This window comes from Engraulis encrasicolus, chromosome 2 (assembly GCF_034702125.1).
Source record: "Engraulis encrasicolus isolate BLACKSEA-1 chromosome 2, IST_EnEncr_1.0, whole genome shotgun sequence".
NCBI classification, from domain to species: Eukaryota; Metazoa; Chordata; class Actinopteri; order Clupeiformes; family Engraulidae; genus Engraulis; species Engraulis encrasicolus.
Window position 1 is genome coordinate 46,752,830 of NC_085858.1, and position 24,072 is coordinate 46,776,901.

Below are 24,072 nucleotides of genomic sequence, written 5' to 3' on the forward strand. Positions count from 1 at the left end.
CCATGTCTGCCCGCGTCTTTGTGGCTTGACCGCAAATGTTTCCATTGATTAATTAAAAAGTTTCGCCGTGTGCTTAAGAAACATTCGCGTCGGGTAATTTGCTAACTCGGGCTAAAATCCATTGCAAAACCTCGAGAAGGCACGCGTGGGTTCTCATCTCTTCCATTTGACAAACGTTCTGGGCTTCCCAGGATGGCTAAAGTTATATGCCGGTAACGCTGTGACACAGCTGGTCTTGAAATAGAACTACGCCGTTAAATAACACACTCTAGTAGCAGCCTGCAGTAGGCTGCATCGCGAAATTTACTGAAAATAAGTTTCCACGCGGTGGAGTTTGGAAGAGCGGGCTTGAAGCAGCTGATGGTGACACGAGAGACAGGAAGGGCGATGGGGAGGGGTCGGTCGGGGAGAGTCGCTCTCACAGACAGCAGAGGAGCGACCATCTCTGTTGCAGACAGTAGCGCAGCTGGAGGAGGTTTAAACTTTTTTTTTGTAAGAATTTAAAAACTGTTAATATATTTGACTTAGGCCTACTCTTAAAGCAAATATATTAAAATAATAGCTTAGCAAAAGCAAAAAAAAAACGAAACATATGATAATTAAAAAAAAAAAAACATGTAATAAAAAATAATATCCATCCATCCACCCCCCCCCCCCCACCCAACGACGACGATGTCATCGTCCATCGCATCGTCTCACTGTAAACATCGTCAGCTGCCAATTAGGGGGACATCGCCCAAGCCTAACGCACACACACACACACACACACACACACACACACACACACACACCACCAGAGCATGATAGATTCTTCTGCCATCTCCTTCTCCTCTCAGCCAAGGTCGCATCCTGTCACGTCAGAGTGTTCTCCTCTCTGGTCCAGAAATAGATTTAGACACTGTTTCAAACAACAAGTATTCTACATTTTCAGTAGCCTGTCATAAATGTTGGTCATCATAGTGCTGAACCGTTTGTGGTGGGCTACTAGCATAGCTGCATTTACATCAAATGCAATTATTAATTTAATTCATTTTTTTCAGTCAAATTATTATTCTGGATAATTTGGTGAGCAAATATGAAGCAATCTGGATATTTCGAGCAGAAGAATGAAGGGAACAAACTTGCTACATGAGCTATCCATGTAGCTCTCGAACGGGTGCTGAAGATTTCAGTTGGACAAGCAAGTCTGCTGATTTGACAACTGTTCCTTCTGTTGCTTTGCCACCGACCGCCCCTTCACTCGCCACTCAATTTTCAAGAGCTGCAGGATTCTGCTCGCCGAACAACAGCCTCGTCCCGCGCGGGGCGCAACAACTTTAAAATCCGCTACGTTACTGGAAGAAACTTGTAACCTGCATTTGCCTCAAAACGGATTCGACTTATTTTTGTGGTAAGTCATGTTTTCTTCACTTCAATAAACAATTGTTTTTTCCCTTAGCTCTTTACGAGAAGCAAGCACAACTTCATGAGAAAGATGCTGAGCGAAAGAATGTGTCCATACACCGTTAAATAGCCTATGGAACGGATTTAAAGATCAGTTGTGAGGTGAATGTGTGATTTTGATTTTTTTTTTTTAAATTATGATGTTCAATTGAAACACACGGTGTTTACAGAATAAATGTGTAACTCTGCATTCCGCTCACTCAAAAAGAGAGGGCAACATTTAATGCAGTAGGGAATTTTTGATGGTACTGATGAGCCTGGATGAGCGCAGAGATCTGTGTGCGTGTCACTGAGTGGTTTTGCGCGTCTTCACGTTCGCTGTGCAATGCATTTGACTTTTGATGACCTGCGTAGGGAGGCTACACAATGTCTGCTGCTGAGGCAGGGAGAATATAACGGGAATTCAAAGAGCGTAGGAGCATCCAGTCCTGTAGTAATATGCCATTCAAAGCTTGCACCCCCCTGGCATACTAACGAGCAATTCAATTCCATATAGAGAACAACTTCATGGTTCCTAAGACAGGGATAACAACAGGAAGCTGGCTTTGTGATATTTATTGTAGGGCTTAAGTAATTGTGTTGTGTTTGGGTTTCTCTGTGTTCTTCAAACACTGTAGGCTACTTCCTCTGCAGGATATGAAAAATAACTAGACAGAGATCTTTTTGTGGGGAAGCCCACAGCTCACCGTCATCTCATGCATGCCGTGAACTTTTTCCCATTAGTTCTGATGGAATGTCCAAATCAATTGGTCACTCTGCCATTGTCGGTGATCAGAGAGAGCAACTGTGCTGGCGCCCTGCCAAAGGACTCAGGTCAGGGAGATGCCCAAGGTACCAGATTCACACAAGCATGAAAACCACCCCCACACATTGACCTCAGTTCAGAGAATGTCCAGCACTGCTGCTCTCCAAATCTTCCCTCCCTGTCAGATGCGCAGAATGAAGTTTGTTGTGAAAAGACACCTCGACACGGTGCCAACAGTTAACTTTAACGTGTTGTCATCCCACCACCCAGGCCTGGACTGGTAATCTGGCATACAGGGCATTCCCCGGTGGGCCAACTGTCCTCAAGGGCCAATAATGTTGTTGTTGTTGTTGTTGTTGTTGTTGTTGTTGTTGTTGTTGTTGTTGTTGTTGTTGTTGTTGTTGTTGCTGTACTTTTTAGAGACTGGTAGCCTATACCACAAAGCTAGTTCAGGATAAGTTAAGGTTAAGTTAAGAGGTAAATCATCTAATAGAAGAGCCTGGAGTCCTCACTTTCTTAAGAAAAGGTCTTGTACTGTATTAGATGATTTACCTCTGAACTTAAACTTAACTTATCCTGAACCAGCTTTGTAGTATAGGCCCTGGGTCACAATGAAGCAGGGTCCATGACAATTCCAGTGTTTTTTTTTCCAGGCGAGCCCTGACATCACCTACAGTTACAGTCACTTTTTTAAAAAAAATGGGGGGCTTCTTGTTGCCTTAATTTCAGGTCAGCACAGGACCCAGGCCGGGAATCGAACACAGGTCGGCCACATAGCAAACGAGTGCCCTACCATTTGTGCCACGGTAGGGCCAGTTACAGTCACTTTTTGATGGCTTGCTTTAATGTCGCCTTTCTTGTTCCTCCAGCTCTTTTGTCATTGGCCACCTTGTAGTGCAGCAAGGCCTTAAAATAGCCCATTACCCATGTGTTTGTACTCTTCAAACTTCCTGCCCCGTGTTTACTGAAATACAGTTACACCCTCCGTGAGAGTTATTGATAGGTACAATACAAACAGGATGCCAAGGGCGCTTTTTTTATGTTTCTCCCCTTTGAATGGTCTTATACTCCTCAAGTACGATGGCTTGGCCATTGAGCAAGAGCATGGAATCTGTGTGTTGCCACTTAAGGGTGTATGAACGTTGGGTAAATACTCGAGGAGAGTGAGGGGGGTTTGGGGGGTGAGTAGTCTAGAAGATTGATTTTATGTGTCAGTGTTGCAGTGTTGCAATGTTTTTGTTGAAATGCAATCCTCTGGAGTGGTCACCACCGAAGTCGAACTGGGGAGTCAACAGGGGCCGAGTCGACCGGGTGAAAAATGAGTTCTTATCTGGCCGCTTGTCCTCTTGGTTCCCCTCTCTGACTTTGAAGAGTGTGAGAGGAGAGCAAAGGGACAAAGCCTCAGCAGTGTGTGTTGGGATCATCAGAGAACATAGTGGATAGGCGTAAGATTTTGGAAAGGTTTCATGTCAGAGTGCACAGCACACACATAGGCTACATGCCTGTGATGCACACACCCACATACTTGCACAAAGTCACAAAGTCAAAAATGTGCACGTGCGCACATGCACGCATGCACACGCACGCACGGACGCACGCACACACACACACACACACACACACACACACACACACACACACACACACACACACACACACACACACACACACACACACACTCTGCTTTCTTCCTCTCTGTCACACACACACACACACACACACACATGCACACACTGTTACCGCTTACCCTCTGCTCCACAGAGCCACGTAGCACTCACTTGTTGATGCTGACAAACAGCATCAAGCGATTTTCAACCCACAACCCACTGCAGCTCCTTTAAATGGCAACCCAGCTCCAGCTCCAGCTCCAGCTCCTCTCTGTTCAGACCAGTCTACAGCCTACAGTGCAGCCTGCATGGCTGGAAATCCCAGAACAGACCACAGGGCTGCTGACAGCTTTTGCTGGGCCCAGGGCAAAGTCATCTGAAAGAGCACCCATCCATCCAATGCTTACAATGTGATGAAAACCCAATTCTGGGCCCTTTGTCCCCCCTTTGTCAACTTCCCTGCCAGACCAGAGCAGAGCAGAGCAGAGCTCCAGAATGGCCATGCTGAGCCACTGTGGCCAGCCGAGCAACCCCAGCCAGCAGGCGTGTCGTCAGGGAAGTACAAACGAGTCAGTTGTCCTAGGTCCAGGGAAAGACCGGGGCCCTGAATTGATAGCCCATAATTACAATTGTATGTATTGAAATTTATTGGGGGCCCTTTCAGATGATTTTATCCCAGGCCTGGTTAAAGCTGTCAGTGGCCCTGCAGACTAGACCAGGGGTGTATTTGTCGAAACCGTAGTGGCTAACTACGTTAGCTACTTTGTTGGTTGCAATCAATGCAATTTCCCTTTGGCAACTACCCAAGTTGCTAACTGCTAGCAACTACCGTACGCTTTCGAGAAATGCATCCCAGACCCAATCTCACTCCAGCCCTGCTGTGCAGTCCTCTGCAGCCCACAGTAAAGCCTTCTCCAGATCCCCAAAACGGGAGCGTACCTATGTTCCCCGGGTCCTATGTTCCCCTGTCTTTGTATGGGAGCGGGGAACATAGCACCCTTTTTCTAAAAAAGGGTTCTATGTTCCCCGCATTGTATGTTTCTGAGTTTTCAAATTGTGCCCTTCCCAAAACCATCCCTAAACCTAACCTGTCAGAAATGCAATGTTTTTGAGTTGTAAATTTGTGCCCTGAGGCTGACCAGAACTATCCCTAAACCTAACCTGTCAGAGGTGCAACAACAACCTGCGCTTTGCCATGCGGCAGCAGTCTACTTGGAAGCAGTGGGGAACATAGAACCCTTTTTTGAGAAAAGGGTCCTATGTTCCCCGGTAGAGGGTAACATAGGACATGGGGAACATAGGGATGACCCCACCCAAAACAAGCCCTCTGTCACTACATAGCTCTAGCCTGATTATCATCAACGTTCAAATGCTTTCGAGACTTGGTCTGACCAAGAGCATAACAAATTAATAGTTCCCAAACGGCATTTCCCAAACGGCCTCCCTTGGTTTGCTTATGGTTGTTTACTTACCGACAAACTGGGAGGAGTTCCCGTATTTTCAGGAATTCAGAAAGTACTTGCATTTCTCTTGACCTGACTAGCTGCAACGCTGAAAGGGTTGCGTCACTAGGAGGGCACAGCCTGGCTAGCATAGCTCATTGGAACATCTTCATTGGAAACACTCATCATCAGATCATCATCAGATACCACTGCATGGCAAGCATGCACTGCATAGGAGGAGAGGAGGAGGGGAGGAGGGGAAGAGGACATGCAGAGATGGAAAAAGGGGGGGAGTAGAGGAGGAGAGTAAAAACAGGAGGAGAGGAGGAGAGTGGGAGAGAAGGGAGGGAGGGAGATGAAGGGAAAAGGAGTAGAGGAAGAGGAGATGAGGAAGAGGAGATGGGGGGAAGACTGATGATGGAAGACTGAAGAGAAGGAGAGGAAAGGAGGAGGAGGACAACCTGAGCAGGGTAGGATAGGAGTGAGATGGTTGAGGAGAGGGAGATGCTGGAAGAGGCTGAGGAGAGAAGGAAAAAGAGATTGTGAAGAAGTTGAGGAGGAGAGGGACAGGAGGAAAGGCGGAGGAGAGGAGGATGGGCAAGGAACTGTAGGAAGAAGAGGAGGAGGAAAGTTGTAGGAAACAGGGGAACAGAAATAAACAAGCAAATAAATAAATAAGTACACAAACAAATGAACAAATCAAATGAAATTAAAAGAGACAGAGCAAAGCAAGTGGCGAGAGAGAGAGAGAGAGACAGAGAGAGAGAGAGAGAGATAGAGAGAAAGAGAGAGAGAGAGAGAGATAGAGAGAAAGAGAGAGAGAGAGACAGAGAGAGAGAGAGGGAGAGAGGTAGAGAGAAAGAGGAAATGTGGAGATGTGATGTGTTTCCAATGGTCAATCTGTTTCCAATCAGAGGCGTTTGGTTGTTTCATTCTGCTGCTTGGTAATGGAGAGCGTCCGGTGCCGTTTCCCTTCCACACTGTTCCCATTACCCTTCCCCACCACACAGAGACACACGCACGCACGCACGCAGGCACGCACGCACGCACGCAGGCGCGCACGGACACACGCACGTACGCACGCATGCATAGATGCACTTACGCACACTTCCCGCAGGCAGGCAGGCAGGCAGGCAGGCAGGCAGGCAGGCAGGTTGGCAGGCAGGCAGGCACGCATGCATAGATGCACTTACGCACAGCACACTTCCCATTACCCTTCCCCACCACACAGAGACACACGCACGCACGCACGCACGCACGCACGCACGCATGCACTCACACATAGACGCATGCACACACACACGCACGCACGCACGGTTTCCATTACCCTTCCCCACCACACAGAGACACGTGCACGCACACATACACACACGCACAAACACGCACTGTACATATGCACGCACAGAGAGACATACAAGAAAAAACACACAAACATGCATGTACACAAACACTTCCCCATCACACACACACACACACACAAACATGCACGCACACACACACACACACACACACACACACACACACACACACACACACACACACACACACACACACACACACACACACACACACACACACACACACACGCCACATGCCTGTTGCATCTCCTCTGGCCTGCCGGCAGTGTGTGTGGAGTGTTTACATTCACACGCAGGTGCAATTAGGGAGTAAACAGTGTGGTCTCGGCAGTCCATTCACAGTCTGCCAATCCATTGTGCGTGTGTGTGCGTGTGTGCGCGCGTGCCTGCGTGCGTGCGTGTGTGTGTGTCTATGCTTCCATGTTTGCCGCATGTGTGTTTGCCGCATGTGTCAATACAATTGTATAGTATAGATTTTTGGTGTGTATGAAAATCTTCCATCTACCATCCTACGCAGAAGAGAAATATTTATTATTTTCTGCATAGTCATGGCATGCACTGTAAGAGGTTGTTCACTCCATGCATTTGTCAATTATTTACCTAGGCCTTCATATTTCTTCCCAGATATCCTATCCGTTAATAATTTTCATATCTCCATCCATCTTGGACATGGAGGGCGCTTTTTAGACCCCTTTGATCTTCAGTCTTAAGCTCTCCAGTTTTGTGTCAAATGACTTATGAAAAACAGTAGATAGGAGGGGTGAAGTCCTGAATATTTATCTGTATCCGTTCCATATGTAAAGTATGAGATGCCCTTAAAATGAAGACACATGCAGCGAGCCAACATACTTTGGCCTGCAGTAAGCATTAGGCGCATTAAAAGTGGAGTGACATATTGTCTGCACTCATCCATCACCATGACGGGCCATCCCATAACGGTCACCTCCGTATTGTTGTATGTCGGACAACTAAACTACCTCAGTCTCCATAGCCCCTGAACTCTCAGGGCAGCGAATCAGGAAACAGTAAATCATACTGTAAGCTAGCCAAGGAGTCAGTCCGAAAAGCAAAGGCCTTAGGCAGGACAAGAGCAATGTAAATATCGTTTCTGATATCCAGAGAAAGTCGATGATAATCAGGCTACAGGCACTACACTACACCTAATTCCACTGCCATCCCTATCCAAATCCCGGGCCCTTTGGACCCAGCTCCAGTGGACCCCCTCCTCCCCCTGTTTACACATGAAGAGTTCAGATGCAAAACCCCCTAAGTGCCATTTCAGAAAATAATCTTAATTCATTTTTATTTAATACAAAGCTATCAAAATTGCATATGTTTTTATTTTATTTATGTAATATAACTATTTATATGTATTATCATGTACATGAACGTAAACCAAACCAACAACGGTGTTCTCTAAAAATATAGAAGTGCAGGTCTTCAGAAATGGAGTTAGGGGGTTTTGCATCTGAACTCTTCACATACAGTATGATATGACACAAATCCGGCTCCCTGTGGGCTCTCCTGATACTTGGGGCCTTAGTGACTCCGTCCATCTTTATTGGGATGCCTCTGGTCGCCATGCTACACCTAATTCCACCACTATCCCCGTCCTCAGCCCCAGCCTTGCGCAGCCCTCTTTCTGGCTCTCTGCCGCCCACAGTAAACAGGTTAAACACCTTCCCCTGCCAGACGTGACTCCTGTTATGTGTCTTAGTGCCAATGCGGTGGCTTCATCCCCCTGACGCCCTGTGACAGTAATCCCGGGAGGGAGATGCTCTGACTGTGGCCACGTGGGGCTTAAGCAAGCCGTTACTCCCTCTCAAGCACCAGGGGGCCTCGATCTGCTCTACGTAGTGGATCAACGGGCACTGCAGAGGGGGCAAGAGGGGGCCAATTGTCTGCTAGAGGTAGATATAGAGTGGGGCTTATCATGGTATAGACCCCCAGACCTCTTAAGTACATCTGAAAAAAGCTTCTCCTAAGGTTCTTGACAGACGTAAGCCAATGTTCATGCCTCACGATTTGTAATGCAGTATATGAAGAGTTCAGATGCAAAACCCCCTAAGTGCCTTTTCAGAAATGAATCTTAGTTCATTTTTATTTAATACAAAGCTATCAAAATTGCATATTTTTTATTTTATTTATGTAATATAACTATTTATATGTATTATCAAGTACATGAATGTAAACCAAACCAACAACCGGGTTCTCTAAAAATATAGAAGTGCAGGTCTTCAGAAATGGAGTTAGGGGGTTTTGCATCTGAACTCCTCATATCTAGAGGTGATCTGTGCTGTACACTGTGATCTGCCATTTTCTATGTGCAATTGTGTTGGTGGCTACACAATTTTGAAAGACACATTTTTTCTCTTCCCTTCTTTGTTTTCATCAGAAGTCGGAGAGGAGTCTGCTGATCAAGTTTGGAAAGCAGCGAGCTACTAAGTGGATTGGAACAACCAGAATCGGTAGAGCAACAGACAACACGAGAAGAGACAGAGAGAGAGAGGGAGAGAGAGAGAAAGAGAGAGAGAGAGAGACAGAAAGCAAGGCAAGGGGAGGGGTGTGTGAGTCTAATCCCCCCCCTTAATCCAGGAGGTGTCCAATCCTGAGGAGGAAGTCTTTTTCTGCTGAGGACGCCATCAAAACAGCGTGACAGAAAACAGAAAACACATGAATTGCTTTTAATTAATGAACAAATTATTTCACCCGTCACTCCTCGTAGTCAAAGTGGAACAGCTGGCAAGTGTGTTGTTTTGGACTTGGGATCTGTGTGCTAATGTCAAAGGGATAAAAACAAGCTGGAGCTTTTGACAGTAAGAAGGAACTGGGAGCAGCCAATGGACATCTTGTTGGATTTTGTAGCACATGTGAGGATAAAAAGCCCTTAATGGTGGGAAAACGGGTGTTCTGGTCAAGATCAACGCTTCGTCTGAGTGCTTTACCACTCCTCAGACCTCCGCAGACCTCTCGTCTGCCATAGATCTCGTCTACTCTCGTCCTCCTGATCTCCTGAAGGAGGACATGATCAAACAACAAGCCCTTGGACTGTGAGGCTGACTTTAAAATTAGCTCGGCGTCTGCGCCATTAACCTAGTAAGAATACTGCACGTACAGTACAGTAAGTCAGTCACACTTTCTAGATTTCTACAGGTTGTATAGTACAGCACATCCATCCACAGAAGTCCCGAGGAAAGGAAGGAGCACTATAAAACCAAGCTGGGATGTTTTGCCGGTAAAATAGTGCATGACCCGAGGGTAGTGCTTATGGGGTTGAGATTGGCAGTTTTAGTGTGCCATGTGTGGTTTGTGTTTTTCTTCGATTGACCTCAGTGACCTCGAACAAACGAGAACGGCTTTAGTCTTAAAAATAAAAAACCTAGTGGTCAAGCAGTCATAGATGTACATATTTAGGCCTTACCGTAGTCAATGGCTTAGCCGCTGTTGTTGTATCTCAAAACTAGATTAGATAACAGCGAAGGCATAGGCGAAAGGAACACCGTCACGAATGAATAGGTCCTTTTGAATATCCCAAAGGCTCCAATTAGCTTCCCTTCACAGTTTATTTATATATGATATCAGTTTCACACAGGATCGGATTAATGCCAGCAGGCCTCGCTTACCCCGAGTTAGGTCACCTGGGAAAGAATTTTCACAAGGTTTACACAGAGAGCTAAAATATTGACTCTTGTTTTACAAGTGGCTTGTAAAAAGTGTAAGCGAAGTGATTAGTGTCTAGACTAGGAGGGATGTTTGTTTGTAAATTAGGTTTAAAAGAGATCTAGCAACGGTAATTCAGATCCCCCCCCCCCCTTACTCTATGCTTCAGGATACTTACGGGGAGGGACATAAAAGAAAGCATCTAGAGGAATCGCTAAAGTTGGCATTCTGGGAATTCTCAGAGAGGTAAACAGGCAATTTGGGAGCGCTGAAGTACTTATGTGGAAGAGAAGTTGTAGGTGGCATGATTATAGCCTGCTCAGCTCACTGTGCCATTCTCTGCCTTTATACAGCACACACACACGCACGCACAAACACACGCACACACACACACACAAACACTGTTGAGATCCATTTAGGTCAGAGCATGCTCTGAGTGGTGTGGTGGTGGCGTGTTCTGTCAGTCTTTCGGATAAACACACATCCTGAAATGGCATAGATGACAGCCTTGGGGTCTCCATTGGTCGCCTCAAGACACACAAAATTTCCCTGTTTCCAAGAAGAGTTTGCAACATATCATCCTAACATACCCCAACCTACCACAGGACTGCAAGGCGAAACCCTGGGACTGACTTGGGAATTTTTGATACCACCAACCATCCAGTCATTGAGTAGATGAAGGATTCTATGATTTCACTTTTAATGACAGCACCAGCTGAATAGCAGGATAAATGGACCGTCATCTGCAAGACCTTCTGTCCTACATGAAACTCTAACATAATATTTTGTGAATGGATTTCTCCTACTTTGACTGGAAGAAGACTTTCCTTTTTCTTAGTTTTCCCTGTGGAATTTAAAGCCCTTACACCTTTTTTTTGCATCTAATTGACAAACATCCATAAATTGTCATCCACTATCCAAACTGTCAAAAATATTTTGTGAATGGATTGAGTGGATTTCTCCTACTTTGACTGGAAGAAGACTTTTTTTCTTAGTTTTCCCTGTGGAATTTAAAGCCCTTATAACTCTCTGTTGTGTGTTGTGTGGAGCATCTAATTGACCCAACATCCATAAACGGCCATCATCCACTGATTGGGCCGCCATGAGTCTGGGAAAGCTCCCAGGTATCAAGGGGCTGGTGGTGGCCTCGGCCTCGGGCTCGCAGCAGAACAAGCGCCGCTTCAAGAGCGACCTCTCGGTTGACATGATCAGCCCGCCGCTGGGCGACTTCCGCCACACCATGCACGTGGGCCGCGGCGGCGACGTCTTCGGGGACACCTCCTTCCTCAGCAACCACGGCGGCAACGGTGGTGCCAACGGTGGAGGAGGAGGAGGAGGTGAAAGAGGAGGTGAAAGAGCGCCGGCGGGGAGCCCAGGGTCCCCCACCGGCTCCACCAAGACCACGCGGTTCTTCACCCGGACCCTGCGCCAGGTCCGCAAGCTGCCAGCGCCGCCGCCGAGGCCCAGGGCGGGCTCCAGAGACCTGTCCATGCCGCCCCCGCCCATCTCGCCCATCATCAAGAACGCCATCTCCCTGCCGCAGCTCAACATGGACCTGAGCAACGGGTCATGCGTGCAGAGGACTCTGTTCCCCAGCTCCGAAAGCACCACGGACGAGCCTCTCTACAGATATGGTATGTTTCATCACAATACATCACATCACATCACATCACATCACATCACATCACATCACATCACTCGCATTCCATTCCATTCCATTGCAGTCCATTACATTACATTACATTACATTACATTACATTACATCGCATTACATTGCATTACATTACATGACATTTAGCCGACACTTTTATCCAAAATGACTCTGCACCTTCCCAGACTTACCTTAAAGAGATAATGCTGAATAGGTGCTGTTTAAACTCTTTGCACAGAGCCTATTTTATAACCGTACTGTCACCAAAATTGTAATGACTATGTCTTAATCCGTTACTTAAGGCTCTCAGTAATGTCATAGCAATGTTGTTATGATGTAGTTGAGTGTTTTCAGCAACTAGTGAATAGACCCGCAGGCGACCCCATCTGCACTAAGAGGCCTCGGATGCACATAGAACACATGATGTAATCAACAACACACACAGTAGGCTACAAAGTGTGAGGGGGAAACAAAATACACAGACACATCTAGGTTAGTACAAGTGAGTAGGGTTAGTTTGTTGTGGAGAGAAACTATCTCGGAAGAGGAGAGTCTTCACACACTTCTCGAAGGTTGAGAGAGATCTCTTGTAGCAGAGGCAGTGCTGTGGTAGCCTGATTATCATCGACTTTCAAATCTCCTAGAGATTTGGTCTGACCAAGAGCATAACAATTAACATTTTGCAAACAGCATGGTTGACCCGCCTCCCTTGGTTTGAAACCAGTTGTTTGCCTCCCGACAAAGTTGGAGGAGTTCCCGATTTTTCTGGAGCTCAGAAATCATATTTGTATTGCTCTTGGCCTGACTAGAAGCAATGCTGAAGGTGTTGTTTCACTAGGAGGGCATTGCCTGGCTAGTGCTGTGGCCCAGTGTAGTGCTTACACGACATAAAATCCCAGCAAGTTCGGCAAGTGCGCCGACACTTTTGACCTGTATATTGCTTGGTGCGTCCGCCCCAAAAAGTAGTAATCACTTAACCCTCTGGTTGTGTTAGAAACATGGTTACGTTCATTGTGTTAACGGTCAAAATTGACCGCCTACACAAAAAAGGTAATAATACATTGGTTAAAAATCTGATTTGCATATTTTGTGATTAATACCTTTTAGATATCCTTTTGAAACATTCCCAATGTGATTTAAATGTTATTCTGCTTTGTTTTAGTGATCTTATCTTGCACCTATTCGTTTTATTAACCCTCTGGAGTCTAGGGCCTCTCATAGGCTTTCAGGCCGCTTGGAACACCTTTACTTTTTTCAAGTATTTCAACTAACTGTAAACATCTATAGCCTACTAATGTGTCACATATGGTTGTATTCTGAGAAGCCTAACAAAAAAGAATATGAGGGTAAAGTGAATGTAATATAAACTGTATATAACTTTGGGAGATGTAAATTAATGGTCCGGTCATTTTTGACCGAAACACCATGAATGTAAGTTAGTGTATCTTCCACAATTCTTTAGGAATTTCATTATATTTCATTTTGATTATTTGAATAGGTAAGCTGGAGGATATCATGGATTTGTGTGTGATGAAAAATTTAAGAATGCAGTTTCAAAATGGTCATTTTTGACCGTAACACAAGCAGAGGGTTAAGGTAATGAAAAAATGAGGCGCACAAAAGTCTTGTGTGAAAAAAATTATATTGTGGCCGAAAAGTTACATCAGAAGTCAGAGGTTAAAGCTAGAGCTCCAGTTTTAATCTCTGGCTTCTGATGTAACCTTTTCTACCTTCACTGAGGGCATAATGTACAGATTATGACAGGAAGAGACCGGGAGAGAGAGAGAGATGAGGGGCAGGGCTGTGAAATGACCCAGGCCGCACTCGAACCTGGGTCCCCATGGGCATGCAAACCACATCTGTGGTTGGTTGCATTAGTGCTCTCTCTGTGCCACAGCAGCACTCTCCGTCAGCTCCTCATATCAGACAGGCAGGGAGGATAAAGAACAGAGGTGTCAATCATGGATTCAGGAATTAAAACCCCATGCAGCCACAACTTTAAATTAATCCACCCAATTATGAATCAGCTGATCCTAATAATAATAAGAAGACAGTGAACAAATCAGATGAACTCACCTGTGTTTGGAAGGAAGACGTGGTAGGTATTTTCCTTCAGAACATGTGACTGATACCTTGGAAAAGAATGATAATGGTGCTGATGAGGAATACGCTATGTGATGGTTCATGCTGATACTGATTAAATTGTCAGTGTGGCTTTGCCCACACAAGTTTAGTTGGCAGAGCTGTGTTTGCATTATTTTGACTCATGCCCTGTCACGCCCTACACACACACACACACACACACACACAAACACACGCGTGCGCACACTCACACACGTGCACGCACGCGCGCACGCGCACACACACACACACACACACACACACACACACACACACACACACACACACACACACACACACACACACACACACACACACACACACACACACACACACACACACAGCGAGACATACCAGGGAGTTGCCCTCCGTAACCCCAGCTGTTTGCTGAAGGCCATGGGTTAGTTTTCCACTGGGTCAAGTGTCTCGTCAAAATGTCTCCCAACACAATGCTTGAAAGAGAGCGTTTAGAAGGGCAGGGAGGTGGGAGGGTTGTTACCTAGTCTACTCCTCAGAAACACATCAAGGGAAGCTGACAGCTTGTAAACAGCTTGTAAACACAGACACCTCTGGAAACCTTCTTAATTCTGTTATAGTTTTATTCTATTCTTTTCTACTCTACTCTATTCTTTTATTTTCTTCTCTATTATATTGTGTTCTGTTCTATACTATTCCATTCTATTATGTTCTAGTCTGTTCTATTCTGTTCTATTCTATTCTATTCTATTCTGTTCTGTTCTGTTCTAGTCTGTTCTATTCTATTCTATTCTATTCTATTCTATTCTATTCTATTCTATTATGTTCTGTTCTGTTCTGTTCTGTTCTGTTCTGTTCTAGTCTGTTCTGTTCTGTTCTATTCTATTCTGTTCTATTCTATTCTGTTCGGTTGTGTTCTATTCTATTCTGTTCCATTCTATTCTGTTCCATTCTATTCTGTTCTATTCTATTCAATTCTATTCTAGTTTATTCTATTCTATTCTATATTGTTTTGGTCTTTGTCCACCATGTGGGTGCCTTTACTTGGTCTATTACTTGTGTGTATGAAGAAACCTAAAGCCTAGCTAAGACTGTCCTTCCTTCCTCCGCCGGTCTCATCCAGACTTCCTCTCTTGTGGCCGCAGGGTAATTTCCTTTGCCACAGCCAAACAAACACTGGCTGCTTCACAGTCATCTCCAATCACCTTGGCAACACCTGTATACAATCACTGCACTGCCCCAAGCGCAGATGCGCACTCCCACACACTCGTATACGCAGATGTGCACACCTACACACTCGTATACGCAGATGAACGTACACACACGTGCGCGCGAGAGCACACTACATACACAGACGCACACGCAAGCACACATCTACACACTTGCACACAGATGCCCACACCTACACACTCGCACACAGATGAACATACGACGCATGCGCACACACTCCACACACACACACACACCCAATATGGACATACCTATACAACAGAGACATAAAAAAACAACCACAAATGCTCTTTCTATGTCTCTTTTTCTCATGCACCCCCCCCCCCACACACACACACACACACACACACACAATCACGCATACACACTCACCCACACACACATGCAGATGTTAAACACAAACAGCTGACGATGTGTGGGCTTTTAACCGCAATGTTCTTTGAAAGTATCGGCAGACAACACACACAACTGAACTCCTCGAACTCGCCACTGCACACCCACTGGGACCAAAATACCATCTAGCACTGCGAAGGGTGTGTGTGTGTGTCTGAAAGATGATGTATGTGTGTGTGTTTGTGTATCTGAAAGATGGTGTGTGTGTGTGTGTGTTTCAGTGTGTTTGTGTCTGAAAGATGATGTGTGTTTGTCTGTGCATGCGTGCGTGCATGCATGCGTGTGTGCGTGCGTGCGTATGTGTGTGTGTGTGTGTGTGTGTGTGTGTGTGTGTGTGTGTGTGTGTGTGTGTGTGTGCGTGTGTGTGTGTGTGTGTGTGTGTGTGTGTGTGTGTTTGGGGGGTGGGGGGTGGGGGGGTAAGGGGCTGTATAGAGATTATGGGTCGTTTGGAATTCCCCCAGTCTCCAAGATTCTTACTCAACACGAAAGGAATTCACCCCAAAGACAGACAGGGCACAGAAGAGACCAGTGAGGGAATGAGATGGGGTGAGAAAGTGTGTGTGTGTGTGTGTGCGTGTGCGTGTGCGTGTGCGTGTGCGTGTGTGTGTGTGTGTGTGTGTGTGTGTGTGTGTGTGTGTGTGTGTGTGTCTGTGTCTGTGTCTGTGTGTGTGTATGTCTGTGTGTATGTATGTGTGTGTGGGTAGTGTGTGTGTCTGAGAGATGGTGTGTGTGTGTCTATCTGTCTCTCTGTGTGTGGGTGTGTGTGTGGGAGGGAAGTGCACAGATGTTATGGAAGTCAATTGACTTGGTTGTCTGCTACATGTTTTGTAATTATGTCTCTGCCAATCCTTTAAGTACCCCTTCCCATTCTCATTGTTTTTCTCTTTTTCCAAATGCCTTTTAGTTTCTCTTACTTTTCCTTTTCCCCTTCTCCTGCTGACAGGCATTCGGTGTGTCCTAGTTTTATGAAACTGTGCCCTCAGGGTACAAAATGCAGCCTGCGGTGCTGCCTAGCTACTGTGAGTCATCAAGGTGCAAAGGAATGTGTTTGAGGCGCGCCCTGCCTGACCCATCATGCCGAGCTGAATGTCGCCATCTGCTGGTGGTGAAGCAGAAGTGCAGTTGTGCAGCGGAAGTGCAGGAAAATGTTTTCGTTGTTCTTTGTGAGAACTTTTTTTTTCGTTACAACATGGTTAGGTTGGATTCTTCTCTATCATTGTCTCTTACCAATATCATAATGAAGAGCTACAGTGTGTCAAATCTGGTTTGTCATATTGCCTGGATTGTGATGTCCGTGTTCAGGACTCTAAATTAACTTTTTATAGGCTATCACCAGCCAAAATGGCTACTAGATGTCAAGCTTAGGCCAACTATCCAAACACACACTTACTAATGGTTCTAAGTGGCTAGTAAGTTGGTCTTTTCTACCAGCCAAACTGAATTTTCCCCAGCATTTGGTCAGTTGGCTGGTGTTAATTTAGAGAGCTGTCTGTGTTTATTTTCTACTATTTCAATGCATCAATTCCTTTTTTCCAACTACAGGTCAGGCTATGTCAGGCTACGTCACCCTGCCGCGACTCTCCCGCGTGGACAGACAGTCCCAGGAGGACACCTTCGCCGCGCTGTCCCCGGACTTCGGCCGCGGCTCGCTCCTGGACAGTGGCAACAACGGTGGCGGTGGCGGCCTGCAGCCTTCCGACTCCCTGACCTCCCTGACCTTCACGGTGGACCTGGGTCCCTCCCTCATGAGCGAGGTCCTGGGCATGTTCGACAGCCCCGACAGCAACTTCTCCGGCTGGGACAAAGGTGCACCCAGTACAAATCAAATAAATAAACGGGGTGTTGTTTAATATTCCAGAGTAAACTTATATAACTTCTGACTCAGTATTTACAACACTGTGGAGTCAGTGTTAAAGTTTTTGCCAGATGGCCAGTGTAATTTCACACACCACAGAAAGAACAGTGTTCCTGTAAAGGAAATAAACTGATGTGTTGTCAATAGAGCAATCAATCAATTTAATCTCTAAAGCAAGATGATTGTCCGCCCACTCTGCTCAGGGTGTCACCAGTGTTAAATATACTACCGGTATATATCTTTGTTCACATTACAGTGTTAATTTTTTACAATATAATGAGTTACAATTAACTTTGAAAATGTTACACAGACCAAAGAGTAAAATTAACACTGTTTTTGAGTTGGACCGAATGTTATCTGATATGGAGTTCATTTCAACTCTTCAAGAGTTATAATAACACTGGTATTTTTACTGTGTGATGACCCAGCAGCAGAAGGAGGAGGAGGAGGAGGGGGCGAGCAGGACAAGTAATGAGGCTTAAGTGCGTCAATTCAGTTTTTTATGCTGTGGTGTAGGGCTGTGACGATACACTCAACTCATGATTCAGTTTGTCTCACGACTTTCGACCGACGGTTTGATACACCGCACCCCATTCTGATTTTGCCAACATTATCAAATAAAATTCTAAATGAAAACTGTGATAGTCTAGGTAGAATAGGTTGCAAGATGCTACTATTAATAAAAAACGTTTCAAAATAATAATGATGATTTGAAGCTTGGAAACACTATCACCTCTTGTCATATGGGTGTTTTCTGGACAGAACTTTGAAAGGAGGTATCACGATACTGCCTTCTTGTACCGCGATATAATATCGTTACAGCCCTAGTATGGTGTTGACATAGGCATAGAATTCAACTGTCTGTGGGTGTTGAAAATGCTCTGGCACTTGTTGGGTTGTATGATTCAAAAATGGCTGACATCCAGTAAGTAAAGAGTTAAAATAACACTCGTATTTTTACTGTGTGGCAGCACCAGCAACAGCAGGAGGAGGAGGAGGAGGAGGAGCAGGAGATCAGGACGGGGGGGAGCAGCGCATCTCAGCCTTCGAGTCCCTCAGCGAGAGCACCACCAGAAGATACGCCAGCACCACCACCACCACCACCACTACCAGCAGCACCACCGGATTCAGCGCAGAGAGCTCGCCCTACAACGGTAGCCTCCGCTCCAGTAGCCCAGAGTGGGGTGGTAGTGGTGGTGGTGGTGGTTGTGGTGGTGGTGGTGAACAAGGGGGTGTCTCCAAGACGGCCAACGGAGGGGGAGAGCTGGTGGTAAGCAGGGGAGACGTGTCACAGTCACAGAAGATCGTGGCGGACGCTTCGCTGTGGTCGCCGGCCCCCGAGGACCCGGGGATAGAGGCGGGCCGGTTCCGGGAGGCCGTGGACGTGCTGTCTCGACACTATGGAGGGGGCATGCAGCAGCAGCAGCAGAACCAGAACCAGCGCAGCCTCAGGGGGGGGCCGGGGCCGAGGCACACCGGCAAAGACACGACGCTGTACGGCAACTCGCGCAGGATCTGCTACAGGAATGACTCGTACACCTACCAGGATGATGAGGATGAGGTCAAGGTGTAAACAGGGGAGCAGCGTCGCTGATGGCTTTTTGCCAGAATCGGGACAAAGTAATCTGAAATGGACCCCCACCTCTAATACAATGGGGACCCAATTCTGGCCACTGACAGCTTTGGACCCGAACCGGGACAAAGTAATCTGAAATGGACCCCCACCTCTAATACAATGGGGACCCAATTCTGGCCACTGACAGCTTTGGACCCGAACCGGGACAAAGTCATCTGAAATGGACCCCCACCTCTAATACAATGGGATCCAATTCTGGCCACTGACAGCTTTGGACCAGAACCGGGACAAAATCATCTGAAATGGACCCCCACCTCTAATACAATGGGGACCCAATTCTGGGCTGACCTCTCTTTGGGTTTGGGACAACTGACCCCTCCCTCTCAGTGTCCCTGCAAAGGTGTACTGTATTTCGTAACAATAAAAGCCTTGTTTTAGGCCATTTATGTTAAGGTGACAAGGCTGTATACAATTGACAGTGGTGTATATGTCAACGCATGGAACTCAGAGATTTTCTACAAGACGTCAGGTGTTTTTGTTTATCAGGGTTTGATTTTTTGTTCAGGTTTCGAAGGAGTTTATATGAAAGCACGGCAAAGTATGAAGTATGCTACATTCCTCTGATATGAGACATGAAAATGATATTATGCCAGATAAAATGAAAGTGTCCTAGGGACATTTGGTCACCCGATCTGACCCAAAATGACCTTTGCTGACTTTTCACATACAGTTGTATGAAGACACTTAAAGACAATACAAAAATACAATATGGAATAAACACTTCTTTGGACAGTGAAATCAGTCAATGAAATGCAAATGAAGGAAGTCCATATGCGAGAGGACAAACTCTAATGTGCACAAACACATTAAATCACTGGCCTTGGAGCACTACAAGGAGAAAGGCAACACTTATTATTCATAAGAGGAAATGAACATGATGATGTTTCTGTTGTAACGTTGAAGGTGAAGATTGAGCACATGATCCCAGGAAAATGTACAGGACAATGGCTGACTGTTAGTTTTCAGAGTGAGGAGTCCGCACACTTAAAATCCTTTTTGTTTTTTTAAATTTTCCTTTTTTAAATTATTTCATGGCTGGGTTACGTTTTGACTCAAATAGTCTAATCCAGCCAGGAAAAAAAATAAACAACAAAAAGGATTTTAAGTGTGCAGACTCCTCAGTCCGGAAACTGTTTCTGTTGTAGCACCTCAACCGTCCGCGACTAATGAAGAACAGTAAAGAACATGAGTTGACCGCCTTACAAGTACTATATGAAGAGAAAAACAGGAATCGAAGTGTAAAAGGCACTGTGTACTCCATTTGTATACAGGCTGATACAAGTCTATACTGAAGCCATTTTATAATATTGTGTACATACATATACAGTACAGTGCAGTATATTGTTGTTTCACTACCATCACAACATTGGGATACTTCTTCTAGATGTTTCTCATGACAGAATATAGTCATGTGTACACATGTCTGACTTGCGGAAATCAAGTGAAGGGCTGGTCCCAGTCCGGGAGTTAACACCATCCACCAGGGGAATTCTGGTATTTTTGGAATTCCGGGTCTCATACCATTATAGCAACAAGTGAAAAGCGGCTAAGCTAAGCAGACACAGTATTATACAATGTGTCTGAGTTAGGGAAACATTTTACTGAGATGCTTTCTAATAATGTCAAAATTCAAATCATATAATGGTGGATTAATGATTATTTATTTTCCTAATCCAAATATCCAATAACGACGAATATGTAACACTAAACAGCAACTTAAACATGACACTTGTGTGTACTGACACAATTAAACTTTTATGTTTAAAATCAAAGAAGAATACTGTTTGTTATGACGGTGACAATACATACATGCTCTACACCATTGCTCCCTCAATTTACATAGTACAGGTTTGTGTGCGTGTGTGTTTGTGTGTGTGTGTGTGTGTGTGTGTGTGTGTGTGTGTGTGTGTGTGTGTGTGTGTGTGTGTGTGTGTGTGTGTGTGTGTGTGTGTGTGTGTGTGTGTGTGTGTGTGTGTGCGTGTGTGCGTGTGTGTGTGTACATCCATGTGCGTACAGTATGTGAATGTGTGCCTGTGTATGTGTGTGCCTGTGCCTGTGTGTGTGTGTGTGTGTGTGTGTGTGTGTGTGTGTGTGTGTGTGTGTGTGTGTGTGTGTGTGTGTGTGTGTGTGTGTGTGTGTGTGTGTGTGTGTGTGTATGCGCCTGTGAGTGTGTGTCTTTGAGTCTGTCCGTGTATGTACGTACGTGCATGCAGGTGTGTGCATTCAAAACAATGGCCAATGCATTATCCATCCCTGTTCGGGGCGGGGTTCATGCACAGGCTAGGTATGGCTGCAGCCTAGGGTGGCCCCCTGCCAGGGAGGCACCAATTGGACAAAGTGGGGGTAAAAGCAATTCTGACAAAATGTGGAACTGAAAAAAACTACTGTGCTGTTGAGTTTGAGTTTGCAATCTTTTTAATACTCATTCCTTGCTTAGAATTATGAAGCCGTCTACCTAATCTTACAGTGGAATTTGTCTTTGGCGGGGGGCCTGCAACAATCTATAGCCTAGGGGCCACATACCATCCTAATCCGGCCTTGCCCCTGTTGTAGTGTTGTAAGAGCCCAGTAAACGCATATGTGAAAAACAAATCACACTGTTTGCAGAGGTCTGTGTGGTCACCTCACACATTCATACTACGGTTAATTAGCATCCAGGGTAATAATGTGTTTTTCTGTGAACATCTGCATCATAAACGACGCTCTCTCAAAAGGCCTATTTCAACTAACACACGTGCACATTGTAGCTCTGTCGTAAACAACCAGATTAGTTAGCACAGGACTGAACATTTGATTTGGTGTGTAAAATCGACACCCTTGGGTCTGGTGTTTTAGTGCTTTCTGCAGACAGTAGTAAGCCATACAGAATGAACCAGGGTTGGATCACAATGTTTTAAATATTTTGAATAATATGATTGCTTTTTAAAAATATTTTGGGGACTTTTCAGTCTTTATTCAGATAGTTTCAGAGTTTGACAGGAAATGGATGAGAGAGAGAGATGGGGGAGGATCGTGAAAGACCACGAGTCGGAATCGAATCCGTAGCAGCCAGTGTCTTAGCCGTTCAAGACACGGCCGAGGCCATGAATGTTTAAAAAAAAAAGTTTTTTTTAAATTTAGATGTTGAGACAATGTCGGAATTCTCTGTAACATTGTTATTCTAGGCATCACTGCAGACTGCACCCAGGGCCGTAACCAGACATGTTCAAATACAGAGGTCAAATACTGCGTGCTGTACTGTATAATGTACATTTAGAATGCTTCAAACACTTCAGTCAAACTCATAAGTTTGTTTTCATTAGAGATGCACCGGATCCAAGATCCGGTTCCGGATCCGGCAGGATAATAGGGTTTTTCACAGGATCTGGATCCGGTTCCAGGATCCAGGATCCGGTAGCCGAGGCTTTTCAGTCAAAATAGTTTGAGACAACGTGATAAAAAGGGCCCACGTGTGTGAGTAGGCTATGTGTTTCAACCCTTTCGTAGGATCCGGTATCCGGTTCCGGATCCGGCAGGATCTTAAGCAGTGGATCCGGTATCCGGCAGGATCCTAAAAATCAGGATCCGGTGCATCTCTAGTTTTCATTAATCACTGCCTTGAGGAGAGGAGTTTATAGACTGAATTTATCATTGTTGATCACATATCAGTTTTCATCAATAGATTAATTTTACATTGCTGAAAGAAGATACCGAGGACATGACCTCTGTGTCCTCAATGGTAGTTACGGCCATGACTGCACCAACATAAGCTGATACAATAAAGGAGATGCTCCTCACAGAGCAGAGAGCAGGCTGTACGACTTTAGGGGTCGATTATCTTTCAGGGGTGGGGAACCTTTTTCATTCGAGGAGCCACTTCAAATTCATCTGAGGGCCAGAAAAGTCCTCCGAGGGCCGTACTATGAACACAAACCAGGATTTCCCCCTGCATTTTAGGCCTATTTTGAAGGCAGCCACCTCTATTGCCACCTAAATTGACCCCTCCTTCTCTAGGTCCCCTGAATATAACTTCATTGTATCACAAATGTATTTTCTAAGATTCCATTACAAAATATCTCATATTTCATGTGAAGTTGCATAACATTAAAATGACATCGGGGGCCACATAGCGCAAACGGCCCTCGAGAAATAGGTTCCCCACCCCTGATCTAAAATGAAGGGGAAAGTGTTGTAACTTAAACTTCTCAGCTTAACATCTTAATAAGATAACGGAGTCAGTCACTTCGTTTCTAACACTCGGGACCATGCCGGTGCATCTTTATTAACTTCCAGTAAACTCTACATTGAGTCAAGGTTCCCCAGGTAACCACGCATGTGCACAAAGGGGCAAGCACTCTCACTCGCCCAATAGACACACACACACACATTCATGCAAGGCCCCAAAATAATCCCCAGTTACAACAGAAAGGGAGACCCTGTTGTGTGCCATCCTTCGCTCTGGATAGAGCCCAGATGGAAAATAGAGATAGCAGAAAAGGCTGAAGGTCATCTGACAACAAAAATATGCTGCAATTTGAGTCCTAATATATTGTGTATATAATACTTGGAATGGTAGGATAAATATAATCCATAGAAATGCTTAAATACAGAGCCCTCAAAATCAGATTAGTGGAAAGCACCATAAAATGTAAAAAAAATATCCAGAGGAGAGTCCAGGGCCTGCAATGTAATGCTTCTTTGTATAGCTAGAGGGCGAAAGAGTGTCAATTTTCTTCTTCTCAAACTCCTCCGACCGCTCACGAATGGAGCTTTCTGTCATATCTACTCAGTCTCAGACTCCATACCTCTCCTGCACCTGACCCTTTATAATTACACACACAACACATCTGGAAAATAGCAATGTACACACACACACACACACACACACACACACACACACACACACACACACACACACACACACACACACACACACACACACACACACACACACACACACACACACACACACACAC

The 24,072-nt window shown here is 45.4% G+C and overlaps 1 protein-coding gene across 1 annotated transcript; it reads left to right on the plus strand.

Moving 5' to 3' along the window:
- Nucleotides 1-1,199: 1,199 nt before the first annotated feature.
- Nucleotides 1,200-19,218, plus strand: LOC134439736 (cdc42 effector protein 1-like). Its single transcript, XM_063189649.1, has 4 exons — nucleotides 1,200-1,390; nucleotides 8,991-11,889; nucleotides 17,169-17,432; nucleotides 18,453-19,218. Exons 2-4 carry the CDS (start codon nucleotides 11,358-11,360, stop codon nucleotides 19,052-19,054), a joined length of 1,398 nt encoding a protein of 465 aa, XP_063045719.1. The 5' UTR covers nucleotides 1,200-1,390; nucleotides 8,991-11,357; the 3' UTR covers nucleotides 19,055-19,218.
- The last annotated feature ends 4,854 nt before the right edge of the window (nucleotides 19,219-24,072 follow it).